Below are 27,234 nucleotides of genomic sequence, written 5' to 3' on the forward strand. Positions count from 1 at the left end.
TGGACAGCGGTCAAGAACATCCTGAAATACCTGAAAAGGACTAAGGATATGTTTCTCGTTTATGGAGGTGACAAAGAGCTCGTCGTAAATGGTTACGTCGATGCAAGCTTTGACATTGATATGGATGACTCTAAGTCACAAACCGGATACGTGTTTATATTGATCGGTGGAGCTGTCAGTTGGTGCAGTTCTAAACAAAGCGTCGTGGCAGGATCTACGTGTGAAGCGGAGTACATAGCTGCTTCGGAAGCAGCAAATGAAGGAGTCTGGATGAAGGAGTTCATATCCGATCTAGGTGTCATACCTAGTGCATTGGGTCTAATGAAAATCTTTTGTGACAATACTGGTACAATTGCCTTGGCAAAGGAATCCATATTTCACAAGAGAACCAAGCACATCAAGAGACGCTTCAATTCCATCCGCGATCAAGTCAAGGAGGGAGACATAGAGATTTGCAAGATACATACGGATCTGAATGTTGCAGACCCGTTGACTAAGCCTCTCTCACGAGCAAAACATGATCAGCACCAAGACTCCATGGGTGTTAGAATCATTATTGTGTAATCTAGATTATTGACTCTAGTGCAAGTGGGAGACTGAAGGAAATATGCCCTAGAGGCAATAATAAAGTTGTTATTTATATTTCCTTATATCATGATAAATGTTTATTATTCATGCTAGAATTGTATTAACCGGAAACTTAGTACATGTGTGAACACATAGACAAACATAGTGTCACTAGTATGCCTCTACTTGACTAGCTCGTTGAATCAAAGATGGTTATGTTTCCTAACCATAGACATGAGTTGTCATTTGATTAACGGGATCACATCATTAGATAATGATGTGATTGACTTGACCCACTCCGTTAGCTTAGCACTTGATCGTTTAGTATACTGCTATTGCTTTCTTCATGACTTATACATGTTCCTATGACTATGAGATTATGCAACTCCCGAATACCGGAGGAACACTTTGTGTGCTACCAAACATCACAACGTAACTGGGTGATTATAAAGGTGCTCTACAGGTGTCTCCGATGGTACTTGTTGAGTTGGCATAGATCGAGATTAGGATTTGTCACTCCGATTGTCGGAGAGGTATCTCTGGGCCCTCTCGGTAATGCACATCACTATAAGCCTTGCAAGCAATGTGACTAATGAGTTAGTCACGAGATGATGCGTTACGGAACGAGTAAAGAGACTTGCCGGTAACGAGATTGAACTAGGTATTGAGATACCGACGATCGAATCTCGGGCAAGTAACATACCGATGACAAAAGGAAAAACGTATGTTGTTATGCGGTTTGACCGATAAAGATCATCGTAGAATATGTAGGAGCCAATATGAGCATCCAGGTTCCGCTATTGGTTTATTGACCGGAGACGTGTCTCGGTCATGTCTACATAGTTCTCGAACCCGTAGGGTCCGCACGCTTAACGTTCGGTGACGATCGGTATTATGAGTTTACGTGTTTTGATGTACCGAAAGTAGTTCGTACTCCCGGATATGATCACGGACATGACGAGGAGTCTCGAAATGGTCGAGACATAAAGATCGATATACTGGACGACTATATTTGGACATTGGAATGGTTCCGGTTGAGATCAGGAGTATACCGGAGCACCGGGAGGTTACCGGAACCCCCCGGGAGGCATATGGGCCTTATTGGGCCTTAGTGGGAGAGAGGGGAAAGGAGCAAAGGAGGGGGCGCCCCCCCCCCCAAGCCCAATCCGAATTGGGAAGGGACGCCGATAAGTGCCACACGTGTGGGCGTTAGGGGGTCTGCCTACACATTTTGTGTGGTGTATAAGAGGAACAACCCACAGACCTACGTGTCGGCAAAACAAGTAATGCCCACACACCTCTTTTTTCCCCTCCCGATCCCTCTCACACGCTTGCGTGTGGCGCGAAATAGATAACGCCCACACGCCCCGTACGTCAGGCCTCATACCTCGTGGTCCCGCACGCCCCGCGTGACAATCACCGCGCGTCCCGCAGTTGCCATGGTCCAGACCCTCGTCCATGTTCGTTTAACTGTAGTTGGCATGTCGCTGAACTTCGGTTGCCATGTCGGACAACTACAGTTGTCATGGTTACTCAACTGCAGTTGCCATGTATGGTCTGGTCTACTGCAGTTGCCATGATTTCAAAATTTTAGGAGTTGGCACCCACTAACACTAGGCAGTTGCCATGTAGCACTACAAAAAGGCATGGCAAAAAAATATGTTCGGGTAAAAGAGAGAGTTGCCATGTGCTCACAAGCACGCTAGGGCAGTTGCCATGTAAAAGAGAAAGAGTTGCCATCTGCTTACGTGCACGCTAGGGCAGTTGCCATGTACCATGCAAAAACACATGGCAACTCGGGTGAAAGAGAGTTGCCATCTGCTTACAAGCAAAGCTAGGGCAGTTGCCATGTACCCTGCAGAAACACATGGCAACTGCCAGCTTTGGGTGTGGGCGAGGAGACGGGCGTGTGGGCGAAGTGATAAACGCCCACACACCAGCCCCCTCTGCGTGCGTGAAAACTGGTGTGTGGGCGAATTGCTAAACGCCCACACACCAGCCCCCCCCCTGTGGTGAAAAAGGACGACTGGGCGACCGGATGAATGCCCACACACCAGCTTAGTCCTACGTGGCACACAAAAACTGCTAGAACGCGCCAAGATTCGTGCAGAATTGGTTGGACGAGGATCCATGCATGTGGGCGAGTTGCCAGACGCCCACACGTGTGGGCGTTAGTGTTTTCGATTGGGAAGGGGGCCGGCCCCTCCTTTCCTTCCTCCTTCCTCCCCCTTCCTTTTCTCCTAATCCAACTAGGGAATGGGGGGGGGGGGTCCTACTCCCGGTGGGAGTAGGACTCCCCTTGGGGCGCGCCTACGAGGCCGGCCTCCTCCCCCTCCTCCACTCCTTTATATACGAGGGAGGGGGCACCCCATAGACACACAAGTTGATCATTGATCTCTTAGCCGTGTGCGATGCCCCCCTCCACCATAATCCACTTCGGTCATATCGTAGCGGTGCTTAGGCGAAGCCCTGCGTCGGTAACTTTATCATCACGCCGTCGTGCTGGCAGAGCTCTCCCTCGAAGCTCTATTGGATCGTGAGTTCGTGGGACGTCACCGAGCTGAACGTGTGTTGATCGCGGAGGTGTCGTATGTTCGGTACTAGGATCGGTCGATCGTGAAGACGTACGACTACATCAACCGCATTGTCATAATGCTTCTGCTTACGGTCTACGAGGGTACGTGGACGACACTCTCCCCTCTCGTTGCTATGCATCACCATGATCTTGCGTGTGCGTAGGAATTTTTTTGAAATTACTACGTTACCCAACAGACCCCTCAAGTGTTCCAGAAAAACCACATACCACTCTCTTTGACTCATTTTGGATCAACATTCAACTGAGTATAATATTTCCCATAAATTGTGGTACACTAATCATGTGTACTAAGCAGTACCAATAATCAACAGTATTTTGTGGACAAACGAGCCCCCATAAACCATCTCCCTTCACTCTTCCAACATAGAACATTGAACTAGCTCGTTCCACACATGGGCTAGCTCTGCCACTTTTAATCGTGAATTTTGATCATTTAAGTAGAACCTTGTGCTCCAAATTTTTCTGTAATACATGAGCTGTTGCTTCCGCAACATCGTAAATTGCTTGAACAACCTAAGACAACAGATTAAGTACGTCAACAGACTGCTTGTTAGTGCATGACACAATATTTTATGCACTTTGGCTCGACAAATAAAGTATGCAGTTGTACCTGTTTAGGATATGAAGCATTGTTTTGAAGCATATTTTCGTTCTCATACTTTTTGTCATCCAAAGTAAAAGAGCTGTGCATGGCATAAAGAGGGTGTATTAATAAAATCCATCATGCCTGTAATGGTAGAACCGAACCAAAACATAGAAGCATCTAAGTTATAAACACATAAGATTTAGCCCAAATATACACACCTGTGTACTTAGTTCAGCAACACAGTCAACAAATATAGGTGCATAAAATTTTGATAGTTCGGTAGATGACATATCAACTGAAGTTTTAGCGATAGTGAAATATTGAGGAGAAAAACTTGCCTTTCCATTTGCTTATTTATCCACTTAAGTAAACGCTCTGCTGTTCTTCCATCATCAATCAATTTTATTTCCCTTTTCTCTTGCTTCCAGTCCCACTTAGTGTTAGCAAATTTTGGTGGGGGCCCCAAAGTAGGAAAGGATAATGGTCAACAGAAAATCTATTGCAAAGATCTATGTTCACCTGTGCTGTCAAACATTCAAAAGAAATAAAACATCACTGCATGCCAATGCACACCACTGCTTGAGGAACTAATTGGTACTCCCCCCGTCCCAAAATTCTTGTCTTAAATTTATTTAGATACGGATGTATCTAACACTAAAATGTGAATAGATACATCCGTAAGTAGACAAATCTAAGACAAAAAATTTTGGACGGAGGGAGTACATTATTAGGTTTGTGACAAAAATGGAAATTAAAATAAATCAAATGAGAGACTAATCTTTCACGTGAGAAGAAGCTCATTTCTAGCCTTCAGGTGACAATAACAAAGAGGACAACTATAAACTGAAGATACACATCGGTACTTCTCTAGGTTATCTCATCTTACAGTAACAGAGTCACCAAAATATCCCCTTTAAAGTGCTTAGTAGTTTAGCTTCAGCAGTCTGATGAAAATTATCACCCTTCATGAGAAGTACTGTACCTTTGATGCACAATCAATCCTAGCCATCAGTACTCTCCCAGGATGTGCAGCATCTGGACCGTTGAAAAGTTTTGCAACCTTCTCATAATGGGGCTGCAGGTAAGGAAGAAACTGAAATTAGCAAGAGTGGCTTTCCAGATCATATGAATACATATGATACATTCTACCACCATAGGCTCAATACCTTGTAGTTTCTGCAAGCTGGACACCTACACAAGCACGATAAGCATTTAGTTAGCAGAAATAAAACAAGACGGTAACAAATAGCATTAAGCAGGATTGAAATAGAGTACCAACAGGTGTAAAGAGTATGTTTCCACAAAGGTAAGCCAGTCAATCCTTCAAATTTTCCATGGTCAATGGTAGAATTAGTGGACAATATGGTAGGCAGAGATGAATTCAAATTTGGAAGAAGCAATTTACTAGGGACACAAAAAATATAGGACGCCGATAACGCCCACACGTGTGGCATACTAGACATCCGCCCACACACCGTGTGTGGCGTGAGCAGGAGGCAGCCCACACGGGCTGTGTGTGGGCAAACATTAGAATTGCCAACACGTGTGGGCGCAGCTACTTCGTACCACACGCCCAACAAGTAATACTCGTCTCCACGCCGTGCGTGTGGCACGAAGCAAAAATGCCCACACGTCCTGACGCAACTACGTTAGGTACCCGTGGGATGACGATTTAGTTGCCATCCGGGATGGCAGATGTAGTTATCTGGGATGGCAGATGTAGTTGTAAAAGCATGGCAACTCTATCTGTTTTGGTTAATTATAGTTGTCATGTCTAATTTATGGTTGTTGCCGCGTGTAATCAAACCATGGTTACTACTTGCCACATATGGTCAAACAGTAGTTGCCATGTGTGTTTACCTAGTTGCTACGTGTGGTCTAATCATAGTTGTCATGTATGGTTAATCACAATTGTCATGTGTGTTTATATGGTTACCACGTATGCACAACTGCAATTGTCGTCTTGCAACGAATCATAGTTGCCATATGCGTTACCTAGTTGCCACGTACGTGTAACTGCAGCTGCCATCCAACAACGTACGAGCGTCGTGTGGGCGAAAAGTAGTTCGCCCACACGCGCGTGGACTAGGTGATGGCTGTGTGGGCAGAAACTAGTTCACCCACACAGCGCAGCTGGCAAACCGCGTGCTGCGGGCGTGTGGGCGAACTCTTCAACGCCCACACACCAGCCCCGTCCTACGTGGCACGCAAATTCTGCCTCAATGTGTCAAGATTTGTGCAAACTCGACTGGACGGTGATCCACGCGTGTGGGCGATTTGCAAAACTGCCACACGCGTGGGCGTTAGCATTTGAGAAAATATATTCTTTGATCAATGGAAATTCCTAGTATGAGCTAACAAAATCATCATGTTCCGGTCAGTAGCGATTTCAGACATAACACGAAGAAAGTACAAGTAAAACTACTACACGGGAGGGGCTAATATCGTACTCCAATTCAGCTGCTGAAATCCGAGACGAACTAATCAGTTTCTATTTGCGACTGACAGATCGACAACGGCATGAAACTCCGTGTCACATCTCGGGCCATCGAGCTATCCCGAATCCTCGGTACGTATCCATCTCGCCATTCCAGATCAAACGCTCCGATCGAATCGAATCGAAGCAATCCGTGTCGAATTAAATAAGACGCGAATCAAGCCGGGGGCCGACTGACCAGTGGGCGAAGAACTCGACGACGGCGAAGGACTCTCGCGATGCCGTGAGGAAGGCGTCGAAGCTGGTGGCGTCGAGCTCCACGGCGTAGTCCCCCTGCGCGGTGGCCCCGTCGCCGACGCCCAGCGACCGGAGGGCCTCCGCGCCCACGGCGAGGGAGGAGGCGACGGCGAGGGTGAGGAAGAGGAGCCGCGCCGCCGCGGGAGCCATGGATCGGCGGGGGCTGGATCTCTCCGGCCCGGTGGCGTTCCGGTGTTCCGTTTGAGACACCCGCGAAGCTCTCGTGCTGGGATTTATAGTCATTAGTTAGACCAGTAGGACTACACTTTGTAGCCTCCGCCTCCGCCTGGGGTTTTGGACTTTTGGGAAACGTTCGTTTCAGCCGGCGGACCGAGGCTGGCCTCTTCCGTGCGACACGTGTCTTTTGCGTGTTTGTTTCTGTATTTTCTCTCTCTAAATGTGTGGGTGCTTTTTGACAAACCCGAACTCTCCGTATAGGGTTTGGACTTAGACGCGTCTAGCCGGCGCCCAGCCGCCCAGTATGGTTAGCGAGCGGCCGGTTATTTAACGAAATTTTTTGTTCCCTTTCCTAATCAGGAAATCTTTCTCATCTAATCCATTTTCTCCGTAAAGTATTAAATAGCAACACATCCATATCATTCAGTGCATGCGCTTTGTTCTCCTATGCATTTATTTGTGGTTTCAGAATTTTAAAAAGGCATAACTTTTAATCCGCACATCGGAATTGCGATCTGTTTTCACCGTTGGAATCTTCGCAACATGCTCTTCAAAACTAGATCCCGCATGGGTATGTTTCAACGAACTAGTCTACCTGCCAACTAAATATCAATATGTGTGCAACTAGACTACATGCCGCGCCAACTGAGCATATGTGTGTGTGCCAATAGTCTTTCTGTCAACCAAACATCAATGCGTGTGCAACTAGACTACATTCCCGCGTCAATTGACCATATGTGTGTGCCAATAGTCCTGCCAACTAAACATCAATGTGTGTATACCTAGACTACATTGCCGCGCCAACTGAGCATATATGTGTGTAACTAGTCCTGTCAACTAAATGTCAATGTGTGCGCAACTAGACTACATTGCCGCGTCAATTGCGCATATGTGTGTGCAACTAGTGTCCTGCCAACTAAACATCAATATGTGTGCAACTAGACTAAATTACAAGCCAATTGAGCATGTGTGCGTGCAACTAGTCCTTCTGGCAACTAAACATCAATATGTGTGCAACTAGACTACATTATAAGCCAACTAAAACATCAATGTGTGTACAACTAGACTAAATTACAAGCCAACTGATTTTAAAAAAGTTGCACCATGTAGTACTAAAGTTAAACAATGCAGTACTTTAGTTGCACCATATAGCACCAAAGTTGGCATCAAAAAGATTTCGTTGAAACATATCCATGCGGGATCTAGTTTCAAAGATCTCGTCGCGATGAATCCAACGGTGAAAACGAAACTGAATTCCGACGTGTGGTTTAAAAGATACAACTTTAAAAGAATTTGAAATTCCGAAATAAAAGTACGTGGATCTGTTTTCTCTATCTAATGGGACTAGTGTGAACACATTTAATGTCAACACCAACATGGGGATGAAGGCTAGGAGCAGGGGTAGCGCAGCGGTGAGCCTCCGACCAGGTGGCACCTGCCCCACGCGCGAGCGAGATCGAGCGGCCCGGAGCCGGCCGCTCAGTTCGACTAAAAAGCGCGTAAGCACTTTTTAGATTTTTGGTTTGGACTTTGGGAAACGTTCGTTTCAGCCGGGGGACCGTGACTCACCTCTTCCGTGCGACGCGTGTCTTTTGCGTGTTTGTTTCTGTATTTTCTCTCTCTAAATGTGTGTGTGCTTTTTGACAAATCCGAACCCTCCAAAGGAGGGCCATCTTCCTCACAACGTCGTAGGATTAGAGCATTTACAACCGGATCCCCGTACCCACTCCAAACGCCTGGAAGGGTTGTCCAGTCAGTGCCCGGACGAGTTTTGGTCACCCAACCGGGCTCCCATAGCCGGGCCAAACGTCCGGATTGACCGGTACCCTGAACGCGCCCGGGCATGCCCGCCATGTAGCACCAACGGATAGGGCAAATGCGGGGATGCGGAGAGAGCGCTGGTCCAACGGGCGCCTCCACCGCTCCGCGTCGCGTGGCACCGCTCGAGCGTGCTGCCGAGGGAGGAAGCCTGCTATTTAAGCCAGACGAAGACATCAGAACCCTAACCGACCCATTTCTTTTCCTTTCTCCTCGCTGTCGTTGGCACTTTCACTTTCATCCGCCACTTGCATGCCGAGGCGCCGAATTACCACCTACACCATGCTAACTCCGGAGCGGAGGGTGCAACTGCTAGAGCAGATGTAGGCGAGGTGGGCTGCTCGTTTCGCCGCCGGCCTTCCTCCGGAGCCGTCGGAGGATGAAGAGGAGGAGGAAGGGGAGCCCATTAAGAAAGAGGAGGTGCCGGAGAAGGAGGCCCTGCAAGCTGCGGGCTTCGCCATGGCGGAGGCGGAGGCGGAGTACGAGGCCGCCCAAGCGATGGAGATGGCGGAGCAGACCACCATCCTCGGGTCCATTCAGGATGAGGCCTACGTCGAGGCCAACCAGTAGTTCACCCAGCAATATTACACCACCACCATGAGATGCAATTTATTTTCGACATGTCTAGCGACGATTAATCTTCAACGTTATTATTTTATTGTTTGAACACTGCGTGTACATGGACATGCAAATTATGTAATGCGATTTCTATGCACTATGTGTAGTAATATTATGTTGTTGTCTAAAGGTTACACAACTATATAATTGGTGTTGAATATTGCAGACCAGTGCAAGTTCTATGAAATATATGTGCAATTTTAACCATTGTTTACTTAAAAATCCGTTACTCAATTTATTTGTTGCAGGGAGTTGCAAAGCATCTACCAAAGCGTCATGTATTTTGGAAAGGAGGTAGTAGATGGATGCATGGCGTGGCATACAAGTGCTAGCAACCAGAGTGCCCAACAAGAGGGCCCATCACCGCGAGCTGAGTTTTGGTCGGGTACAGGAGGTCGCATTTGTCTAAAAAAAAGGAGGTCGCATAGGCTTGCTCAACAACAACAACAAAAGGGTCTCATAGGCGCTCCCAATGTCTTTTCTAGAAAAGGAGCCAAGAGAGGAGACAAGACGTGACAACATTTGGCATATCTTTGCTCTATCCACATTATGTGTACGAATCACATTTCATGGGTGACGAGCCAAATCGTAGAGCATATATCCTTCCATACAACGGTGTCGGACAATGAAAGTGTTGGAGCATGGTTCAAGCTCCTCATTGGTTCAACAAAAAAATGTTCTCGAAGGGATAGGACGGATTATTGTTAGATGAAATTATAACGAACTGACTGATCCCTGCTTTGCCGGCGAGCTAATCGTGTCAACTCCACCAGATCTTGTAGGCGCTCGCAGGAAGTCGACGAAAGCCTCGAGGCTCCGGTCCGAGGACCCGCCGTCGGCCAGCGCCGCCGCCGCCGCCTCCTTCCACGCCCTTGCCCTCGCCCGCATTGCCACTGCCTCCGGTCCGCTCATCACCTCGTCGACGCACGCACGGAGCGCGTCCTGCGTGACCGGGGCCGGCAGCCGGACGCCGACCCCGTACTCCTCCACCAGGAACTTGGCGTTGGTGAACTGGTCCGACCACCACGGGTACGCGATCACCGGCACGCCCGCCGCCAGCGCCTCGGTGACGGAGTTCCACCCGCAGTGCGTCAGGAAGCACCCGACCGCGCCGTGCCGGAGCACGCGCCCCTGCGGGCACCACGCCACGATCCTGCCGGTGTCTCCGCGGCAGGCGGCGAGGACGGACTCCGGCAGGTGGACGAGGCCGTCGCGCACCACCCAAATGAACGGCCTGCCGGTGCTGGCGAGTCCCTCCGCCAGGGCCGCCGTCTCGTCCCGCCCGATGTCCACAAGGCTGCCGAACGCCACGTACACCACGGAGCGCGGCGGCTGCGCGTCGAGCCACGCCATCACGCAGGCGTCGTCGTCGCCCACGGCCGGTTCATCATCGTCCAGGAGCGGGCCGACGGGCGTGACGGCGACGTCGCGGGCCCGTAGGGCCTCGATGACGTCGCGCTCGAGCTGGTGGAAGGTGTTGACGAGCACCCACGATGGTGCCTGCCTCCCACGGACCTCGACGAGCTGCCTTCGGAGCATCTGGCCCCAGAGGTTGTGCGCGAACTCGGGTCGGACCATGAGCGGCAGCTCGTCCAAGGACATGGCCGGCAGCCCGGGCAGCGCCACCGGCGCATCTTCGGCCGCGCCCGGGAACGGCGCGTCGTCGTCGTAGAAGTGGTGGTAGAGGGACAGCACGGCGCAGGACTGGTTCCAGAGCGTGGCGCAGGGGAGGCCCAGCTCGCGGGCCACGTCGAGCGCCCAGGGCACGAAGGTGGTGTTGACGACGCAGGAGACCGGCCGGCCGGCGTCGGCCAGGCGCCGGACCAGGTCGGCCAGCGCCGCGGGGCCCACGTCCACGACGCGCCGCAGCATGTCATCGGGGGTCATCGCCCGGTCTTCGTTGTCGTGGTCGTCGTCGCGCAGGTGGTACTCGAAGCGGACGCCGCCGGCGGACACGGAGGCGCCGTCTCCGCGGTGGATGGCGCCGCGGAGGACGGTGGTGAAGGTGACGTGGATGCCCCTGGCGGCGAGGCGTCTGCCGATGCGGACTAGCGGGTTCACGTGGCCCTGCAGCGGGCACGACACGAGGAGGACGTGCGGCTGCGCCGCCGCCGGCGTGGCGCCCTCTTGGCAGCTCATCGTGTAGCGACGCAAGGAGAGTGTAGTGTTTGGTCTGTGGCCTCGCCGACGAGATCAACCGTACTCGGTAGTGTACGTGTGTCTGTGGAACTGGGTGTACATTTGCATGTTATATATAGGGAGCCGGGGAGTTCGCTCTGTGCACTCGCCGGCGCCGGGAGAGAGGAGAGTTAATTGCACAGAAGTACCACAATTAGGCATCACATGCAGATTCGTACCACGATTGCTAATTTTTACGTGTCAGTACCAGCATTGCTCCAGACTTTTGCAAAAAGGTCTAAACCGTGTATAAACACGTATTGACGGTGTATCTGACTGGCGGGGGCCACCTGTCAGGCGCCGACGTGGCATTTTTTTTACAGAAAACCCCCTTACTTTGCATGTAATCACATAAATGACCAGGCAGCTCGGGTTCATCACTGTGTGCGCGACTGTGGTTACGGCGGACGTACTGCACCCGCACGTATCTCATAACTGATGCTGGTCGCCGCGACCGGCCTCTGCATGCAGCACGTGCACGAGTTGGCGCAACTTCTTGTCATCGGCCTTAGGTTAACACTAGTTTGACGAGTCGCCCTGTTCAAACTGCGTCCAGAAATGTCAAATGCCACCTTCCGCAAAGTCACTTCATGGTGGAGTGCTCCCGAGTCCAAACCAATCTCATGCTGTTCCCTGTAAAGCCAATCATGCATGTATTTTGAGTTATATTTTCCTGTTAGTAAAGCTAATCATGCATGTATTGGCAAACCGGAATCTCAAAATAATACTCCCTCTGTCCCATAAGTCTCTCGACTTTGTACTAACTTTAGTATAAATTTATACTAAAGTTAAGACATATTTTGGGACAGAGGGAATAGTATTTTAATCAATTCCCACAAAAACCATGATAATTCGAAGTTTATTTTCTGAAAAAATGTGCATATTTCAATATTTTGTTTTAATTAAATCATAGTAGTTTCAAAATAGTTGGATATCTTTTTTGGAAGATTTTTTTAAAATTTCAGCTATTTCATTGACATGTCAGAATGACGTATTTGTATTCATTTTTCAATTGTTTAGTGACTTTCCATATTTCAAAAAAAATTTACATGTACATTTCATAAATCTCCTATTATTTCAGACATAATTCAATCAATTTCTAAAACATTTGACCCACTTTCATTATTTCAGTCTTTTGAAATCAATTTCAGAAACATCCCATACATGTACCTAAAATTTCATTGTTTCAAAACTATTCATAAATATAATCCATAAAATTTTCACACACGTTTCAATTGTTCCGGTCATAGTTTCAAAATCCTTTAAACATATTTGAATTATGTCAGACATTTTTCAATAACTCAATCATATTCTACAAATTGTGCAACTTGTATTTTGAATTTTGAGGCAAAAATTGAGGTCTTTACTTTTTTGTTGAGTAAAATTAATTAGAAAATCATTGAGATATTATTTTCCGGTATTTACCGGGCGGGTACAACCCATGGATGCCAAATACTTTTGGCATATGCATTGTATTGGAGTAGCACTAAAATAAGTCATCAGTCTCAAAGCATATGTGGATTGGGCAATTGTTATATAGTGTCAAAAACGCTCTTATATTATGGGACAGAGGGGGTACTAAATAGCGGAACCCGTTGGCAAATCCAAGTTGGGTGCTACTTTTTTGTTAAAAAAAAGAGATAAAATGGCCCCTCGATCCATTGTAAGCAATAGAACAAAACTTCATATTGATAGAACTTGAGGTCAAAAACAGAGTAGCAAACAGCTTTCAGCGATACATGCCAATGAGTGGCAACAAAGAGCAACAACAAGCCTAGCGACAAGTAAAAGCTAGATGCAAAACCAGTTATTGTGGCTCGGCAGGACGTGTGGATAGTCTTCGTCACTACCGGTTATCAGGATTATTAGATCCAATAGAGCAACATAGTAGTTTTGTTGGTGGCGAAAGTCATCTTTTGATCCCGAGTTCATATGCTCCCGCATGAATAGTAAAATCAAAAAATATCAAAAAAATTCAAAAAATTCCAATTTTTTTTTGAGAGAAACATTGACAAAAGTTCTAAGTGCCTGCAAAAATTCATCATGAAATCACATTCCTGTAACGCGTGGCAAAAAAAACAAATTCAGTGCTTCAAAATGCTTTTGAAAGTAGCTTTTTCAGAGTACTGTTTTTGTTTTTTTTTTGCCATGCCTTCTAGGAATGTGATTTCATGACGAATTTTTGCAGGCACTTAGGACTTTTGTCAATGTTTCTCTAAAAAAAATTTGAAATTTTTTGAATTTTTTTCGATATTTTTTCGATTTTACTGTTCATACGGGAGCATATGAGCTCGGGATCATTTCCTCCGCGTCCTGTTGGTGGTGACTTATATGAATCATGTCCGGAGTAATTCTACTGTTCTTAGTACTAGTTTTTATTTTAGTTTTCTATTTTTCTTTACCTATTTGATTGATTTTTCACATTTTAATTCATGAATAAGCTCCCTAGATTCGGAGCCTCATACATTGGAGGCGGTGAGGTTCGCCATGAACCTGCCTGTAAGGGTTTGTGTCGCTGGATAAGAGTAACACACATCTAACCGTAATGGTCCGAACGTTTTCCCAGTTTGGAAAAGGTATTGCATGGTCTTTTATTTCTTTTATGTGTTTTCTACTATTTCAAATACTTTTTTCTTTTGTTTTTCTTTCCTTCCCTTTTGTTTGCAGTTTTTTGTCACATTTTAATTCACGAATAAGCTCGCTAGATTTGAAGTATCCTGGTATGTCGGTGGCTATAGGGGTCGCTATGGACTCCGCTTATAAGGGTATGTCGTTTTTATCAGTTTTGAGAAAGTATTGCCTGATATTTTTCTCTGTATTTTCCATTGTTTTAAGTATAGTTTTCTTTATTCTTGTTTGCTTTTTCTATTTTCCTATTTTCAATCTTTCACATTCTAAATCATGAATATTTATTTAAATGCATGAATTTATAAAAAATGAATAATTTTGAAAATCTATGAACACTTTTTCAAATTCATGAATATTTCATAAGTTCATGGACATTTTTACAATCAGTGACTTTTTATAATTTGCACTTTTTTACAAATTTCTGTATATTTTTAAAAATTTACAAACATTTTCAAATTCATGTTTGTTATTTCAAGTTTTTTAAAAATCCATGATCAAAATTTTATTTAACAGAAATTTTCAAATGAAAAACATGATTGCTAGTTCTTCCTGAGCTAGGAGTGGAGCGAGCACAAATAAAACGCTAACCGAGCAAGCAAAGCACGGGGGCTAGCTGGGTGCGCAAGAGTTCATTCGCTAGACCATGAGCATCAGAGCAACTCCAACGCGCTGATCCAAATGGACGCGTGCTTTGTCCGCTTTTCGTCCATTTGGGTCGGCCAGACGACGGGCGTGCGTGTCCGGTTTTTTATTTGGGTCTGCAGGTGCGCCTAACGGGAGGCCGATCCATTTATGCCGACGTGGCTGAAATTGACGAATTAAGCATAATTATACATAAATGGCCGGTCAAATGCCGGCCAAAGTCCACTTAAATATAACTAAAAAATTAGAAAAACTCTAATAAATGCTCGCACGCTGCCCTAATAGACCGCCTTGCCCTTGCCCTTCCCGTCGTCGTCGTCGCCGTCGGTGAGGTCAATGAAGACGGGGAGAGGCCCAGCTGCCCACCCAAACACGGCTTGATAGGCCGCCAGGGCAGCCTCCTCCGGCGTCTGCTGCGGCGGCGGCATAGCCGCAAGGCTGGCGCGCTCCTCCTCCTCCTCCTCCCCCACAAGCCGCAGAGCCTCCTCATCGCGGCGCAGCATCTGCTCATATCGCATCTGCCGTTCGCCGTCGGTCCCCTCCTCGGCGAGCCAATGCGCCTTCCAGCGCTCAAGGTGGCCGCCTCTTCTTCCGGCGTGGAGGCGAAGTAGTAGGGAGGCGCGCTCACCCACTCGCGGAGCTGGCTGGTCCATGAATAGGACTCCTCCGGCAAAGTGGGGGGTGGCGGTGACCGCTTGCGCGTGGGAGTTGGCTCGCGCTCCAGCTCCGGCTCGGCCTTGGGCTCGACGAGGGGCGGCGCAGGCGGCGGTGGCGGCACGAACAGGGACGCCTGGACGGAGTCCCCCCGCCGCGGACAAAGCTTGGGCTTGCTCCAGCCCAACCCAATGGGCGTCCTCGTCCAGCCGGCTCGCCCACAACGTGTGCTGCAGGGCCTCCTCGAGGGCGGCTTGGTACTCCACCTCCGCCTCCTCTTCCTCCGGCTTTACCCGCATGGGCGGCGATGGAAGGCCGTGGTTGATGTGGACGCCGATGCGGCGCTCCTCCTCGTGCTCTAGGGCAAACTAGCGCTCCCAGTTGGGGAAGTCTGGCGCGTAGTCACGCATGGCGCGCTGCTCCGGCGTGAGGAGCTCGCGCTGCCAGCGAACCTCCTCAGCGTGTGCCCGCACGGACCGCGGCACCGTCAGGATGGGGATGTGCCACGGATCCAGATGCCAGCCGTGCGGCAAGTTCACATCTGGATACGGCACGGGCTGGCGGTATTGCCATGCCACTGCGCCTGGTGGACTGGGATGTACAGCCGCTCCCGCGGAGGCGTGCCGCGCCTAGCCGGCGGTGACGTAGCAGGGTGCCCGCGGGAAGAGCTCGCTCCGGCGCGGAACCTCCCCTTCTTCCCTCCGTTCCCGTTGAAGAATCTCATGGCTGGCTAGATGCTTGATGCCCGGCTAGGATTTGCTGCTGGCTGGCTAGGGTTTCCTGGTCGCCGGCGAGGGAGCACAGGTGGCCAGATGTGGACGGCGGTTGTGGATGAGGCAGCCTCCGCCGCACGCGTCCATTAAAAAGGACGGGCAGGCGGCCCTTCTACACACTGCCAGGCAGGCCCGGTGTTGGTGGTCGTCATAAACATGACCGCGGGCGATAGTTGGGCGGTCGACATGCGGGGCACCGCAAACACCGAGGAGACGCCCGACGCATTTCTGGCGCAATTTTGGGCCGGAAATGGGTCCGTGCGGACGCGAAACGAACGGTTTTTGGAATGGGTCGGCGCGTTGGGTCAGCTTTTTTGTCCACGACGACCCAAACGGACGTGGACGGACGAAGTGGATCGCCCGGTTGGAGTTGCTCTAAATATAGATACTGTTCATAAATACTTTTTGACCCGAAGAACTGTAAGGCAAGGCCCTACAATATAATTTGTATTGCACAAATGAAACTAATATTTCCAAGATCAAATATTCAAAAATATTGGTTGGAACTTGGTTTCTAGAACGGCACGTCCCATGGTGTACGCAGGTAGTTCGATCGAGTTTATTATTGTGCGCGACTGTGGATGATCGACCGCAATCAGCTCACTCGCGCTTGCGTGTGGCAAATTTGACATAGTTTCTACGCTACACGGCCAGCTACACGGCCAGCGTCGCACACGTGTGATCAGAAAATTACTAAGTCAGTGTGCAGCGCCTGAGAACTAGGCGCCACACTATACAGTGTAGCGCCTAGCTCCCAGGCGTTGTGCAGCGCCTAGCTCCCAGGCGTTGCACTAGTGCAGCGCCTAGCTCCCAGGCGTTGCACTAGGTCAGCCGCGTGAAATAGTTTCACGGACAGTTCATTCTGTGATTTGATTTCGTCTACAAGTTAAACTTGTCAAATTTGCCCTTTCATGTTTCCGTCTAGTGACACGCTGGGACAGCAGACCACTGTGCCCCTACGACGTGAAGGATCTCTGTATGTATGCAGTTCGACCTGTTTGCCTGTCAGAAGCTGCACTTGTGTGGTCACGTACGTACGTGACCCGCGCCATGTGCCTGGTCGACCATGCACATGTAGTAGTACTACTATTGTATAGGCACAACAGTAGTCGATCAGCTCAACTGTGCCTGCCTGCTTCGAATCCCGGTCACCTCACCTGTGTTGTTGCCGCAAGCTGCTGGGCCTGGGTTGGCCTGCTCGTACTATTGGACTTGTCTGCTGCAAGGTAGCAGGAGACTGGTGGCCAATCGGTGCACACGCATGCAGCGCGGTGCAGTGCAGTGTAGATCGGGGCTGGCTGGGACTGCCAACGCACAAGGCACCACACGCTGCGAAAAGTGCATACACAAGTGCAAAAATACAATTTCCACATATTAAAAAAAATCTGAAAAAAAGTATAGACATGCATGTATATTTGTAGTGCACACGTACAAAATTTCATGAACATATATGTTCGTATGTAATGTATACAAAAAATAAATACACTAAGTAAAATGGGCATTTTTCTTTGTTGATTTTGGGCCAGATATTTATCTTTTTGTGTAGCTAGCATGCAAATAATCGAATTACTTGATGAAACTTCATTCATACTTGAAGAATATGCATATGTATGCATGTAGTATGTTTGCATGTGTCGGGATCGTCCAAGTGCATGGAGAGCCGGGTCCCCATTTATCCTAAGAGCATCTCCAATAGATGATATAGATGTAAAAATAATAGGAATATACATCACTTAGGCTCAAATACGTCCTTCCAACAGATGACGTAGATGTAAATTTTGTACGTCTGAGTTTACCCTAGATGATATATCTATATATCTCTCCCTAATAATAAAGCACGGATTGACTTTGTCGGGTTCACCGTCACAATGCGCTTTCTTCTCATGTCCGTCTGTTCGACCTGATTCGATCTAACCCTCCTGTAATTTTAGGTAATTAACCCGCAAAGTTTGTGTTTCGTTTCAGATTGGGCCTTTTTTAATGGGCCTGCAGAAAAACAATACGTGTAGGACACAGGAGCACGGGCTCCTCAATGCGTACGGTAGCGCCGCCGCCGCCGCGCGCCCGTTCCTCTCTGGCGGCGCCGCCGCGCTGCTCTCGTTCCCCTCCCTATGCATCTCAATCTTCTCCCGCACCACCACGATCTTCAACCTCCTGCTGCCGTATGTCTCCGATTTGGATCGGAGTCCGTGTTCCCCCAGGATAAGTGCTGCAACACGAATCCATGGCGTGCCCGACCCAGATTTCAGAGGGACTTGGCTGCCATTAGAAGGAGCCCTCGACCGGAATCTCCATTAAATCGCTTCATATCGCAACTTTTGAAGAGTCGTCCAGGATCGTCTCAGCCGAGTTCGCCGGAAGAAAATCCGCCGCCCAAGCGTACTACATCTGAGCCGGAAGAACATCCCCTGCCGAACATGCTACCCCAGAGGTATGTACTAGCTTTTGCCAAATTATTCTGTAAAATTTTCATCTACAGTCATAAAAAGTAATGTTCTTCTTGGTCTGGTCAGAAAGTACTGCACCTTTTTTCTGCAATCTTTGTATTTGTTCTGCTTGAAAAAATCTAGGACTGATCTGTCTGCCATTGTTCAGATCACATCTTCCTTTGCTAGAACACGTGAGCTGATTCCGACTTTGGCCTCAAGTTGCTCCCGTCAATGACAAGTGGTTAGTTTTATGGGGTTCACAATTGACTTTTTCAACTATAACACAATAGTCAGTGCATGAGACAGAGATAACTCATGTTGGATCGACACATCCATATCAGATAGCTATATTCAGCGCAAGTTATTGATATATTTCTTCAACTACCTCTCATTTACTGCATGTTGATTTTCTCATGAACTGCTTGCTGCAAATATAGGGAGGAGTGGGAGTGCTGTGTTCATGAAATTGAGTATCTCAGATGAATTTGGTTTGGCACTTATTTTCCTCAACCTGTTATTCTTCAAATGTGCTTCCCATGGATTTGATAAATTTGGTGAGATAATGTTATGTGTCAGGTATGGCCATAAGATACTCATGAAACTTATTTTATTTTGCCTCACACAAGATGTATGTTGTTTAGACTCAAATGTACTGCCAGTACTGGTAGATCGATGATCTAAGGATCATATGAATGATTAATGGAGGATAATTCATATTCAGTTCTCCTCTCAATTTTTGTGGTGCCAAGCTTGATCTTTATCCATCTAACTGACTGAAAGTGCCTTCTAATCACTATTGAACGCATATGTTAGTTAGTTTGACTGTATACACCACACAAAAAGTAAAAAATGAATTCTAGAAAAAATTAGACACAAATACTACAGAACCAGTGGACCCTGGAGAAACAAAGGCACACCTAAAGGATTTTTTTCTTAACAAAATGTATTAATTTGACTATTTGAGTATAAAAAATGTGCAATCGCAATCTTGCTTTTTCAAGGAAAACAGGGGACTGCTACATACTCGATATGGATCGAGGCTAATTATTGATCTTCCAAGTTAAAAAATCTGAAAATAACTTTCATTTAGTAATGGATACATAGTCAAGAAAGGATGCCTTTCCCGAAAGATACAAAACATAATCGTGTTCGTGTATGTCCGGCTGACAGATGAATCGATCTCCTTTCAAGTATCAACCCAGCAACCTTCGTGTACGTACATGTGTGCATCAAGGATGCACGGGTCCATTGGCCTGCGTACCACACATCCCTTCACTAATTCCATCAGTATCATTCTTAACAAGGTAAGTATGATTCCCTAATCCCTGATTTTATTAATTGATCTTTGATGCTTCATCCCTAATGTCGTTATACCTTATTGATTCTATAAAAGATCTCAAACAGGAACATACCATTTTTGAGGCTACGATTCCTATAACTTGCCTTGTCAATTTGATAAAATTACATGTGTAATGGAGGTTGTAACTTATTACGGTTTACATTGTCAGAATGATATCTGTGTCATCTCTGAACATATGTATATATTTGGTGTGCCGGATTTTCTGATGTAGATGCTATATAAGAGGAAGCTATTCGACAATCCTGCTCAAGTTGGTACGGATCAGATCGATTTTATTCAGTAAATATTTATGCTTGATAGATACAAGCCTCCCTCTTCTGTCCTTCTTTTCTCCATCCTCTACAGATCGCCAGCACATGTGAATCGTTCTCGTCAAGAGCATGCTTGTGACATCATTACTATATGTGATGCAGGGCAAAAGGATGCTGTCAGAATGTAAAAGCACATTTAACCATTTCCTGTTTTTTTCCTTGCCTGTTTTCGCCGTCGTATACACTGCATCTCCCACTGTAACGGACAGCCAAATTTGTATTCTTGAAAGTTTTAATCATTTCTATTGCAACTAAGTGTTCAAGTGCAATCTCTAGCCAAGTTCTCTTTGTTGTTGTGTTGAATTTTGAGGAAAGGCGGCCAAGCAGCTCGTGGCATCTGTGTCACGCCTGCTCTGCCGCTGCCTTGACCCGCCGACGACGTCGCCGGTTGAGCCGCAAGGGTGCAAGATCATCGTGGGGCCCATTGCATGGGCTCCGAGTATGCTTGATTGCCATGTCGGAGGCGAAGGTGCTAGAGCTTGGTGGCGTGTTTGCATTTCTGGATGCATGAATAATTGTCAAGGAGGCTGAAGCCAGCGCTATTACAGTTGGACTGAAGGAATTGTATAACGTATTCTGAGGCTCCTTGGTGGTGGAGATCGACTACGCAGTGGGGAAATGAGCTAGGGGCTGATTCTTTAAGCAGATCATTGTCCTACCCAATTACTGTTGATATTAAATCTGCGCTGAGTAATTTTTAGGCATTATCACATCAGAACTGTCAAGAGGGACAAACAATGGGCTGGCTCATGAACTAGCCAATGATGCTAAAGCTCATGGAGACCTTGTGGTTGCGTATGGTGTCCCGGACCAACTCCATGATCAGCTCTGGAAGGAAAACAATGCAGCCTTGACGTCGGCCTAAGTCTTGATGTAATCCTCAAAAAAGATACTGCTTGCAGACATGTTATACATAAACATGCATGCTGTAGGTCTGTTAATTTTAATTTTGAATACTGAGATCTATTCAGATGCTTTCCTTACTCTTATGGCTAAAAAAAATCCAGCAGACAGTGACTGAAATTTGTTAGTTTCACTCAACGTGCTGCTGCTTGATCCTGGTGTTGAGTAGGTATATGCATTGAATTTTCCATTGTGCCAAAACTAACAAATTAGAATCTTCCAATTTGGTGCTACCATATTTCAAAGTAAGAACACTATGATGCAAAGGAATCTTATTATGTAGCCATATGTAATCTCAGTTTGTTGCTATGTATAAACTATGATAGGAGTAGGCCCATATAGATGTGTATCCATTTTTGCCTTCTACTGATCTATGACAATGGGGATGTGCTGGACTAAGTGGCCGTTGCTATTGAAGCAAAGGAGTGGAGCTCACAATTTTTCAATCAGTGGAGGTTATCTTTCATATGGATTTTATTATTAGATACTTGCAGATGTGTGTCACTTCCTTGGATCATGTTTGATTCTTAAAATTTTAGATGTTTCATGTAACCATCAATTATGCTACGGGCAGTCCCTGTACATTATTTTTTAGCTGCTCTAAAAAATCCAGTGCCGAAAACAATTCAGTTGAACATGTTTGTTCTAGCAGTTTTAGGCATTAATTCATCTGCCGATCGATTGGAGAAGCGTGGTTGGGTCAATTATGGTCTTTGTCCACTATGCAAGAGAGAGCAAGAAACGGGGCCACACCTCTTCTTCAAGTGTCGTGTCACACTTAGGCTTTGGAGATCTATCATCGAGAAGTTTGGGCTACCTCAAATCAACATTACCGAATGGCATCTTGATGACTCCGTCAAGAAGTGGTGGGTCAAGCGAACCGATGACCGAAACCCGAATTGGCATGCCATGACCTCTCTCATCATGCTCACCTCTTGGACCATTTGGAACGAGCGAAATGCTAGGGTATTTCGGCAAAAATTTGCGCCACCACCTATTCTCCTCCAAACCATCATTGGAGAGGCAAAGTTATGGATTACTGCCGGCGCAAAGAAACTAGGGACTATCATTTTATGTGAGTAATTGTCATGTCGCTTGTATGGGGTGTCCTGTAAAACTCTAACTCTATTCTCTCCTTATTTAATAGATGAGGGAAATCTTATGCCTCCGTTTCGAAAAAAAAGTTTGATTCCATGTGAAGTCTATGATTGATTTTTTCTGGGATTCTTCAGGTTTGATTGGTGAAGTTACATTCAGCAAAGAAGATATGTTTATTTGTAGGGAATTTTTGTAGGTACAATCCATCCAACCATATATAAGTCTGATATTCTCATTCTTTAACAATGTGTACATGGCCTCTACTCTGTCATGTGTTGGAAAAAGGCTGGGACATATATTGTTGTTTGTATAATCTTACATTGTAAAATAATTTGTGGTAACAAACATGTCAACAAGGGCGCAATTTTTTCTATACATAATTTCAGAAGTACTCCCTCCATTGTTAAATATATGACGTTTTGGTAGTTTAATTTGAACCACCAAAACGTAAGGAAACAGAGGGAGTACTATTAACTTATTTGGCTGATTTCCCGAACTAAATCGCTAATTTGAACCATTTATTTCTGAGCTATGGAGGAGAGCAAATATTATTCATGGTATATTGTAATTAAGAAAGAATAGTGATTTAATGGTAAAAAAATACATGATAAGTATTTGCACCAATACAATATTTATGCCACTAGCTTGATTCTCGCACCTTGCATTCTCCCGTTGCAACGCACGGGCATTTTTGCTATCTCTCCCTAATAATAAAGTACGGATTGACTTTGTCGGGTTCACCGTCACAATACGCTTTCTTCCTGTGAATTTACGCTTTCAGTTTTTCACCTATATTATTTTCGCTATCCGAGGTGGTACTATTTATAAGCCTTTTCGTATGTGTAGTTAACAGTTCTTTTGTTGGACGTCGTTTTTTTAGATCTGGCCCACCCGGATCCTGTGTGTGCGTGTGTTTGAATATAAAAAAACAGAGAAAACAATTGGCCAACGCAGGGATTCGATCCTTGGTCTGCTAGGTGTGTGCAAACGCATCATACCGAATAGGCTAGACTCGTGAGTGTGCTAACGTTGGCGTCTGGTGGCATCTGGCCTTTCAAGAATAGAAGACCACACGTACTCGGGCCGAAACAATGGGCCCGGGCGTGCTAGGCCGGCCGACTGCTGCGGCCGACGGTACAGACATTGGGGAGCAGGCTACTGCTTCGGAAATTAAGCAAAGAATATGGCATGAATAAGAATTGTCCTTAACGAAACAAATGAAGGGGAGAGCAATAGCTATTATGCATAATTAGGCCAGCAAGAAAAGAAATAGACATTAATTGCTAATTACATGAGAAATAAAGAAGGAAGGAGAAAGAAAAGAGAGAGGAAGGAAATAGACGGTAATTATGTAGAGTCGGCAAGAAAGGAAATAGATATTTTGCCATGAGAAATAAAAAAGGAAGGAGAAAGGAAATAGACTGTAATTATTGTGAGCGCCATATTAATCGCATGAGTAATTAATAGGCCGGCAATTTGGATTCCTCACATGCATGATATAAGGAAACAAAGATAAATAAAATAGACACTAATTGCATGATAAATAAAGAAGAAAAGAGAAAGGAAGTAAATAGATGGCAATTACAGATTTTTTTTGAAGGAGGTGCGGATATCAATGGCAGGCGTGTAGTGCCCCATTCATATCTTATGAATAAAACGATGTGGCGTCTTTTTCGTGCTTAATACTCACTAAATTCATGCCATTTTTTCTTTCGTTGCAACAGAGTGTGACATGTTTTCCTTACACTTATAACCCTTACTAAATTTGCGCCAAATTTATAACACATTAAACGTTATATTTGCGCATACAGTCCCCGCTAAATTTATGTCAATTGTTTCAACTGTTGTAACCCATGGGCATCTGTACTATTTTTTATATTTATATAAATGGAGGTATAATCTTATTGGTCCTCCCATTTCGTATGTCCATGGCATTTTTCATATTGAGCTAGGCTATTCTACCGATCATCTGTCCTGGGCCACTTGGCCTCTGCCCCGTTGGTCCGTGTAGCATTCCGCCAATAGAAAACACAGTGCCCTGCCAACCTATCCGTGCAACCCGGCCCAACAAATCAAACCCGCCATCCCGTCTAGGATATGAGGCAAAAATCGTTGACCTCTAACTCACAACCTGCACAGTTTTTTGTGTTGATCGTGTTAGCCCGCAAAAAAAGGTGTTGATCGTTTTAAACTAAATTAAATTTGGTGGTTGTTTGTGTCCTTCACGGACTGGTACTTAACTATTACCATGTAAATCCGGATAACACAAACACAAGGCGCAAGCATTAGATTGTGCAGATGTGTTCGGGATCTCAAACGCGACCGTTCGCTGGTCTTTCCATGCAGGCGATGCAATTTTGTATTGGTTCCAAGCTCAGGTGGAACGTTCGCTGTGTAGTGAACATCGTGACTGACATGATAATAAAGAAAAGAAGTGGCAACAAGGAGGGAAGCACTAGGGGTGATAATTTGTTTCTCCCGTTGCAACGCACGGGCACTTTTGCTATCTATCCCTAATAATAAAGCATGGATTGACTTTGTCGGGTTCACCGTCACAATACGCTTTCTTCTCATGTCATAATACGCTTTTACGATTTGTATAGACAAAATCATAATATAAACGAGGTGGTACTAATTTTAGCCGCAAAAAAAATGAGTTGGTACTAATTTACCTGATTGGGTCGAGATAACGTTTCGCGCGTTCTATTGGGCCTGGAGCTGCAGAATTGGGTCTTGGGCCTTGGGCTAAACAACAAGAGAACGCACGAGCTTAGAGCATCTCCAGCCGTTGGCCCCCCCAGGACGCATAAAAATTGCCCCCTGGGGGCGAGCCGGCGATTCGTTCGGCGCTGGTGGCGGTTTTGCACCCAGTCGTCGCTCCCAGATCGCCCCCAGTCGCCGATTTTGGCCCAATTTTGAAGCCCCATTTCAGCGAAAAAGGCCCATATGGGCGAGAATAGGCCCATATTCGGCGTGGTTCGCCGTGGCTCGGCGTTCAATTATCAACATAAATATTTTTTTATTACATATTTCATCACAGAAAATTCAAATACTTCAACAAAATAGTACAACAACAAATAGTTCAATACAAATTATATAGTTCAACAAATAAAAACTAATATTTCATCACACGTCGCGCCCGGTGTCGCCCTTGAGCCTCCATAGGTGCTCTATCAGATCTTGCTGCAGTTGATGATGCACCTGTGGGTCTCGGATCTCCTGACGCATACTGAGGTAGGCAGTCCAGGTTGCCGGTAGCTGGTGATCAACTTGGGCAAGAGGACCCTGCCTGTGGTATCGTTCAGTGCCAAACACTGGCTCTTCCTGCTCGCTCTCAATGATCATGTTGTGCAAGATGACACAGCAGGTCATGATCTCCCACATTTGATCTTTCGACCAGGTCTGAGCGGGGTACCGGACAACAGCAAATCGAGATTGGAGCACACCAAATGCCCGCTCGACATCCTTCCTGCAAGCCTCCTGAATCTTCGCAAACCAGGCGTTCTTGCCTCCAGGCACAGGGTTTTTGATGGTCTTCACAAATGTCGACCATCTCGGATAGATGTCATCAGCTAGATAGTACCCCTTGTTGTAGTGCCGCCCATTGATCTCGAAGTTCACCGGAGGAGAATGACCTTCAACAAGCTTGGCAAAGACAGGAGAGCACTGCAGCACGTTGATGTCATTGTGAGTTCCTGGCATACCAAAGAAGGAGTGCCAAATCCAGAGGTCATGTGTGGCCACCGCCTCAAGTACCACACTGCAACCGCCTTTGGCGCCTTTGTACATCCCCTGCCAAGCAAATGGGCAATTCTTCCATTTCCAATGCATGCAGTCGATGCTTCCAAGCATCCCAGGAAATCCTCTTGCTGCATTCTGTGCTAGGATCCGAGCAGTGTCTTCCGCATTGGGTGTTCTCAAGTATTGCGGTCCAAACACTGCCACCACTGCCCGACAGAACTTGTAGAAACACTCTATGCTGGTGGACTCGGCCATGCGCCCATAGTCGTCCTGTGAGTCACCGGGAGCTCCGTATGCAAGCATCCTCATCGCTGTCGTGCATTTCTGGATGGAGGTGAATCCAAGTTTGCCGGTGCAATCCATCTTGCATTTGAAGTAGTTGTCGAACTCCCGGATGGAATTCACAATCCTGAGGAAAAGCTTTCTGCTTATCCGATAACGGCGCCGAAATGTTCTGTCACTGTGAAGTGGAGCATCGGTGAAGTAGTCAGAGTAGAGCATGCAGTAGCCTTCGAGACGATGCCGGTTCTTTGCTTTCACCCGCCCCGGCGCCGAGCCACCTCGCCGCGGCTTTTCATTGCTCGCCAGCAGCTGGGCGAGGGCGGTGAGCACCATGAGATGCTCTTCTTCCTGGACGTCGGCCTCGGCTTCCTCCTCCAGCAGCGCGGTGAGCGCTTCCTCGTCATCCGAGTCCATCGCCGAGGCAGGCAAATCGCTGAACACCTTGCACCCGGTGGGCGTGCACCCGCCGCTAAACTGCCCCTACGCGGCCGGAAACGCCCAGCTGGTGTCGGAGGGGCTGCCGCGGCGAACCTCTGCTATTTTTCCGGCGGGGAATGGCTATCTACCGGTGAAGGGCGGCGGGGCGGTGCCGGGATATACCTAGTGGCGTCGAGAGCGCGAGGGGTGGGACGCGAGTCGGGGAAGAAAATCTTGACTTTTCACCTGACGGCGTGGGCCAGCCGCGCTTTTCCCTTGCGCCGGAGCCCCCAAGCGCCCCCCAGCGCGCCGGGTTCGGCCTGCGGCCGCCGGGCGGAAAAAAGGGCCGAACCGGCGCTTTTCGTCGTCCTGGGGGCACGACTGGGCCGTTTTTTTGGCGCCAGCGCCGAAAAAGTTGCCTGAGGGGGCCTGTTGGGGGCGCGGCTGGAGATGCTCTTAGCCTTCAAAGAACAACGCACTGCCTGAACGCACAGGGACGCACGACGTACGGCGCAGCCGCCACGCGCTGCCGATCTTCATCTCCGACTTCTCTCCTGTGCCGTCCCCGCCGCTACCTTGTTCTCCTTCCCCTCCCCACCCAGCCCCAATCTTCCCCGGTGCCGCCCTCAGCCTCCTCCACGTCCTGTTGGGAATCGTAGCATAATTTAAAATTTTCCTACGCTCACCAAGATGCATCTATGGAGTATACTAGCAACGAGGGG

At 47.2% G+C, this 27,234-nt stretch overlaps 2 protein-coding genes across 2 annotated transcripts; both read right to left on the bottom strand.

The window, feature by feature from the left end:
- Positions 1–3,405: 3,405 nt before the first annotated feature.
- Positions 3,406–6,778, bottom strand: LOC123175600 (sulfhydryl oxidase 1). Its single transcript, XM_044590246.1, has 5 exons — positions 6,425–6,778; positions 4,916–4,940; positions 4,732–4,824; positions 3,774–4,268; positions 3,406–3,676 (listed from the first exon to the last, which is right to left on the bottom strand). Exons 1-4 carry the CDS (start codon positions 6,724–6,726, stop codon positions 4,152–4,154), a joined length of 537 nt encoding a protein of 178 aa, XP_044446181.1. The 5' UTR covers positions 6,727–6,778; the 3' UTR covers positions 3,406–3,676; positions 3,774–4,151.
- Positions 6,779–9,614: 2,836 nt separating this feature from the next.
- LOC123175612 (gallate 1-beta-glucosyltransferase 84A23-like) lies at positions 9,615–11,306 on the bottom strand. The gene has a single exon (XM_044590250.1). The coding sequence runs from the start codon at positions 11,233–11,235 to the stop codon at positions 9,811–9,813; it is 1,425 nt and encodes a 474-aa protein (XP_044446185.1). The 5' UTR covers positions 11,236–11,306; the 3' UTR covers positions 9,615–9,810.
- Positions 11,307–27,234: the final 15,928 nt, after the last annotated feature.

This window comes from Triticum aestivum, chromosome 1D (assembly GCF_018294505.1).
Source record: "Triticum aestivum cultivar Chinese Spring chromosome 1D, IWGSC CS RefSeq v2.1, whole genome shotgun sequence".
NCBI classification, from domain to species: Eukaryota; Viridiplantae; Streptophyta; class Magnoliopsida; order Poales; family Poaceae; genus Triticum; species Triticum aestivum.

Bases quoted from the DNA above. Each gene is read 5' to 3' on its own strand.
- LOC123175600 (XM_044590246.1), bottom strand. From the start codon at position 6,726: ATGACTATAAATCCCAGCACGAGAGCTTCGCGGGTGTCTCAAACGGAA. The intron at 4,941-6,424 runs GTCAGTCGGCCC...GTGCTTGTGTAG, and splicing joins GTCGAGTTCTTCGCCCACTG to GTGTCCAGCTTGCAGAAACT. The intron at 4,269-4,731 runs GTACAGTACTTC...TTGACAGCACAG, and splicing joins GGATTGATTGTGCATCAAAG to GTGAACATAGATCTTTGCAA.
- LOC123175612 (XM_044590250.1), bottom strand. From the start codon at position 11,235: ATGAGCTGCCAAGAGGGCGCCACGCCGGCGGCGGCGCAGCCGCACGTC.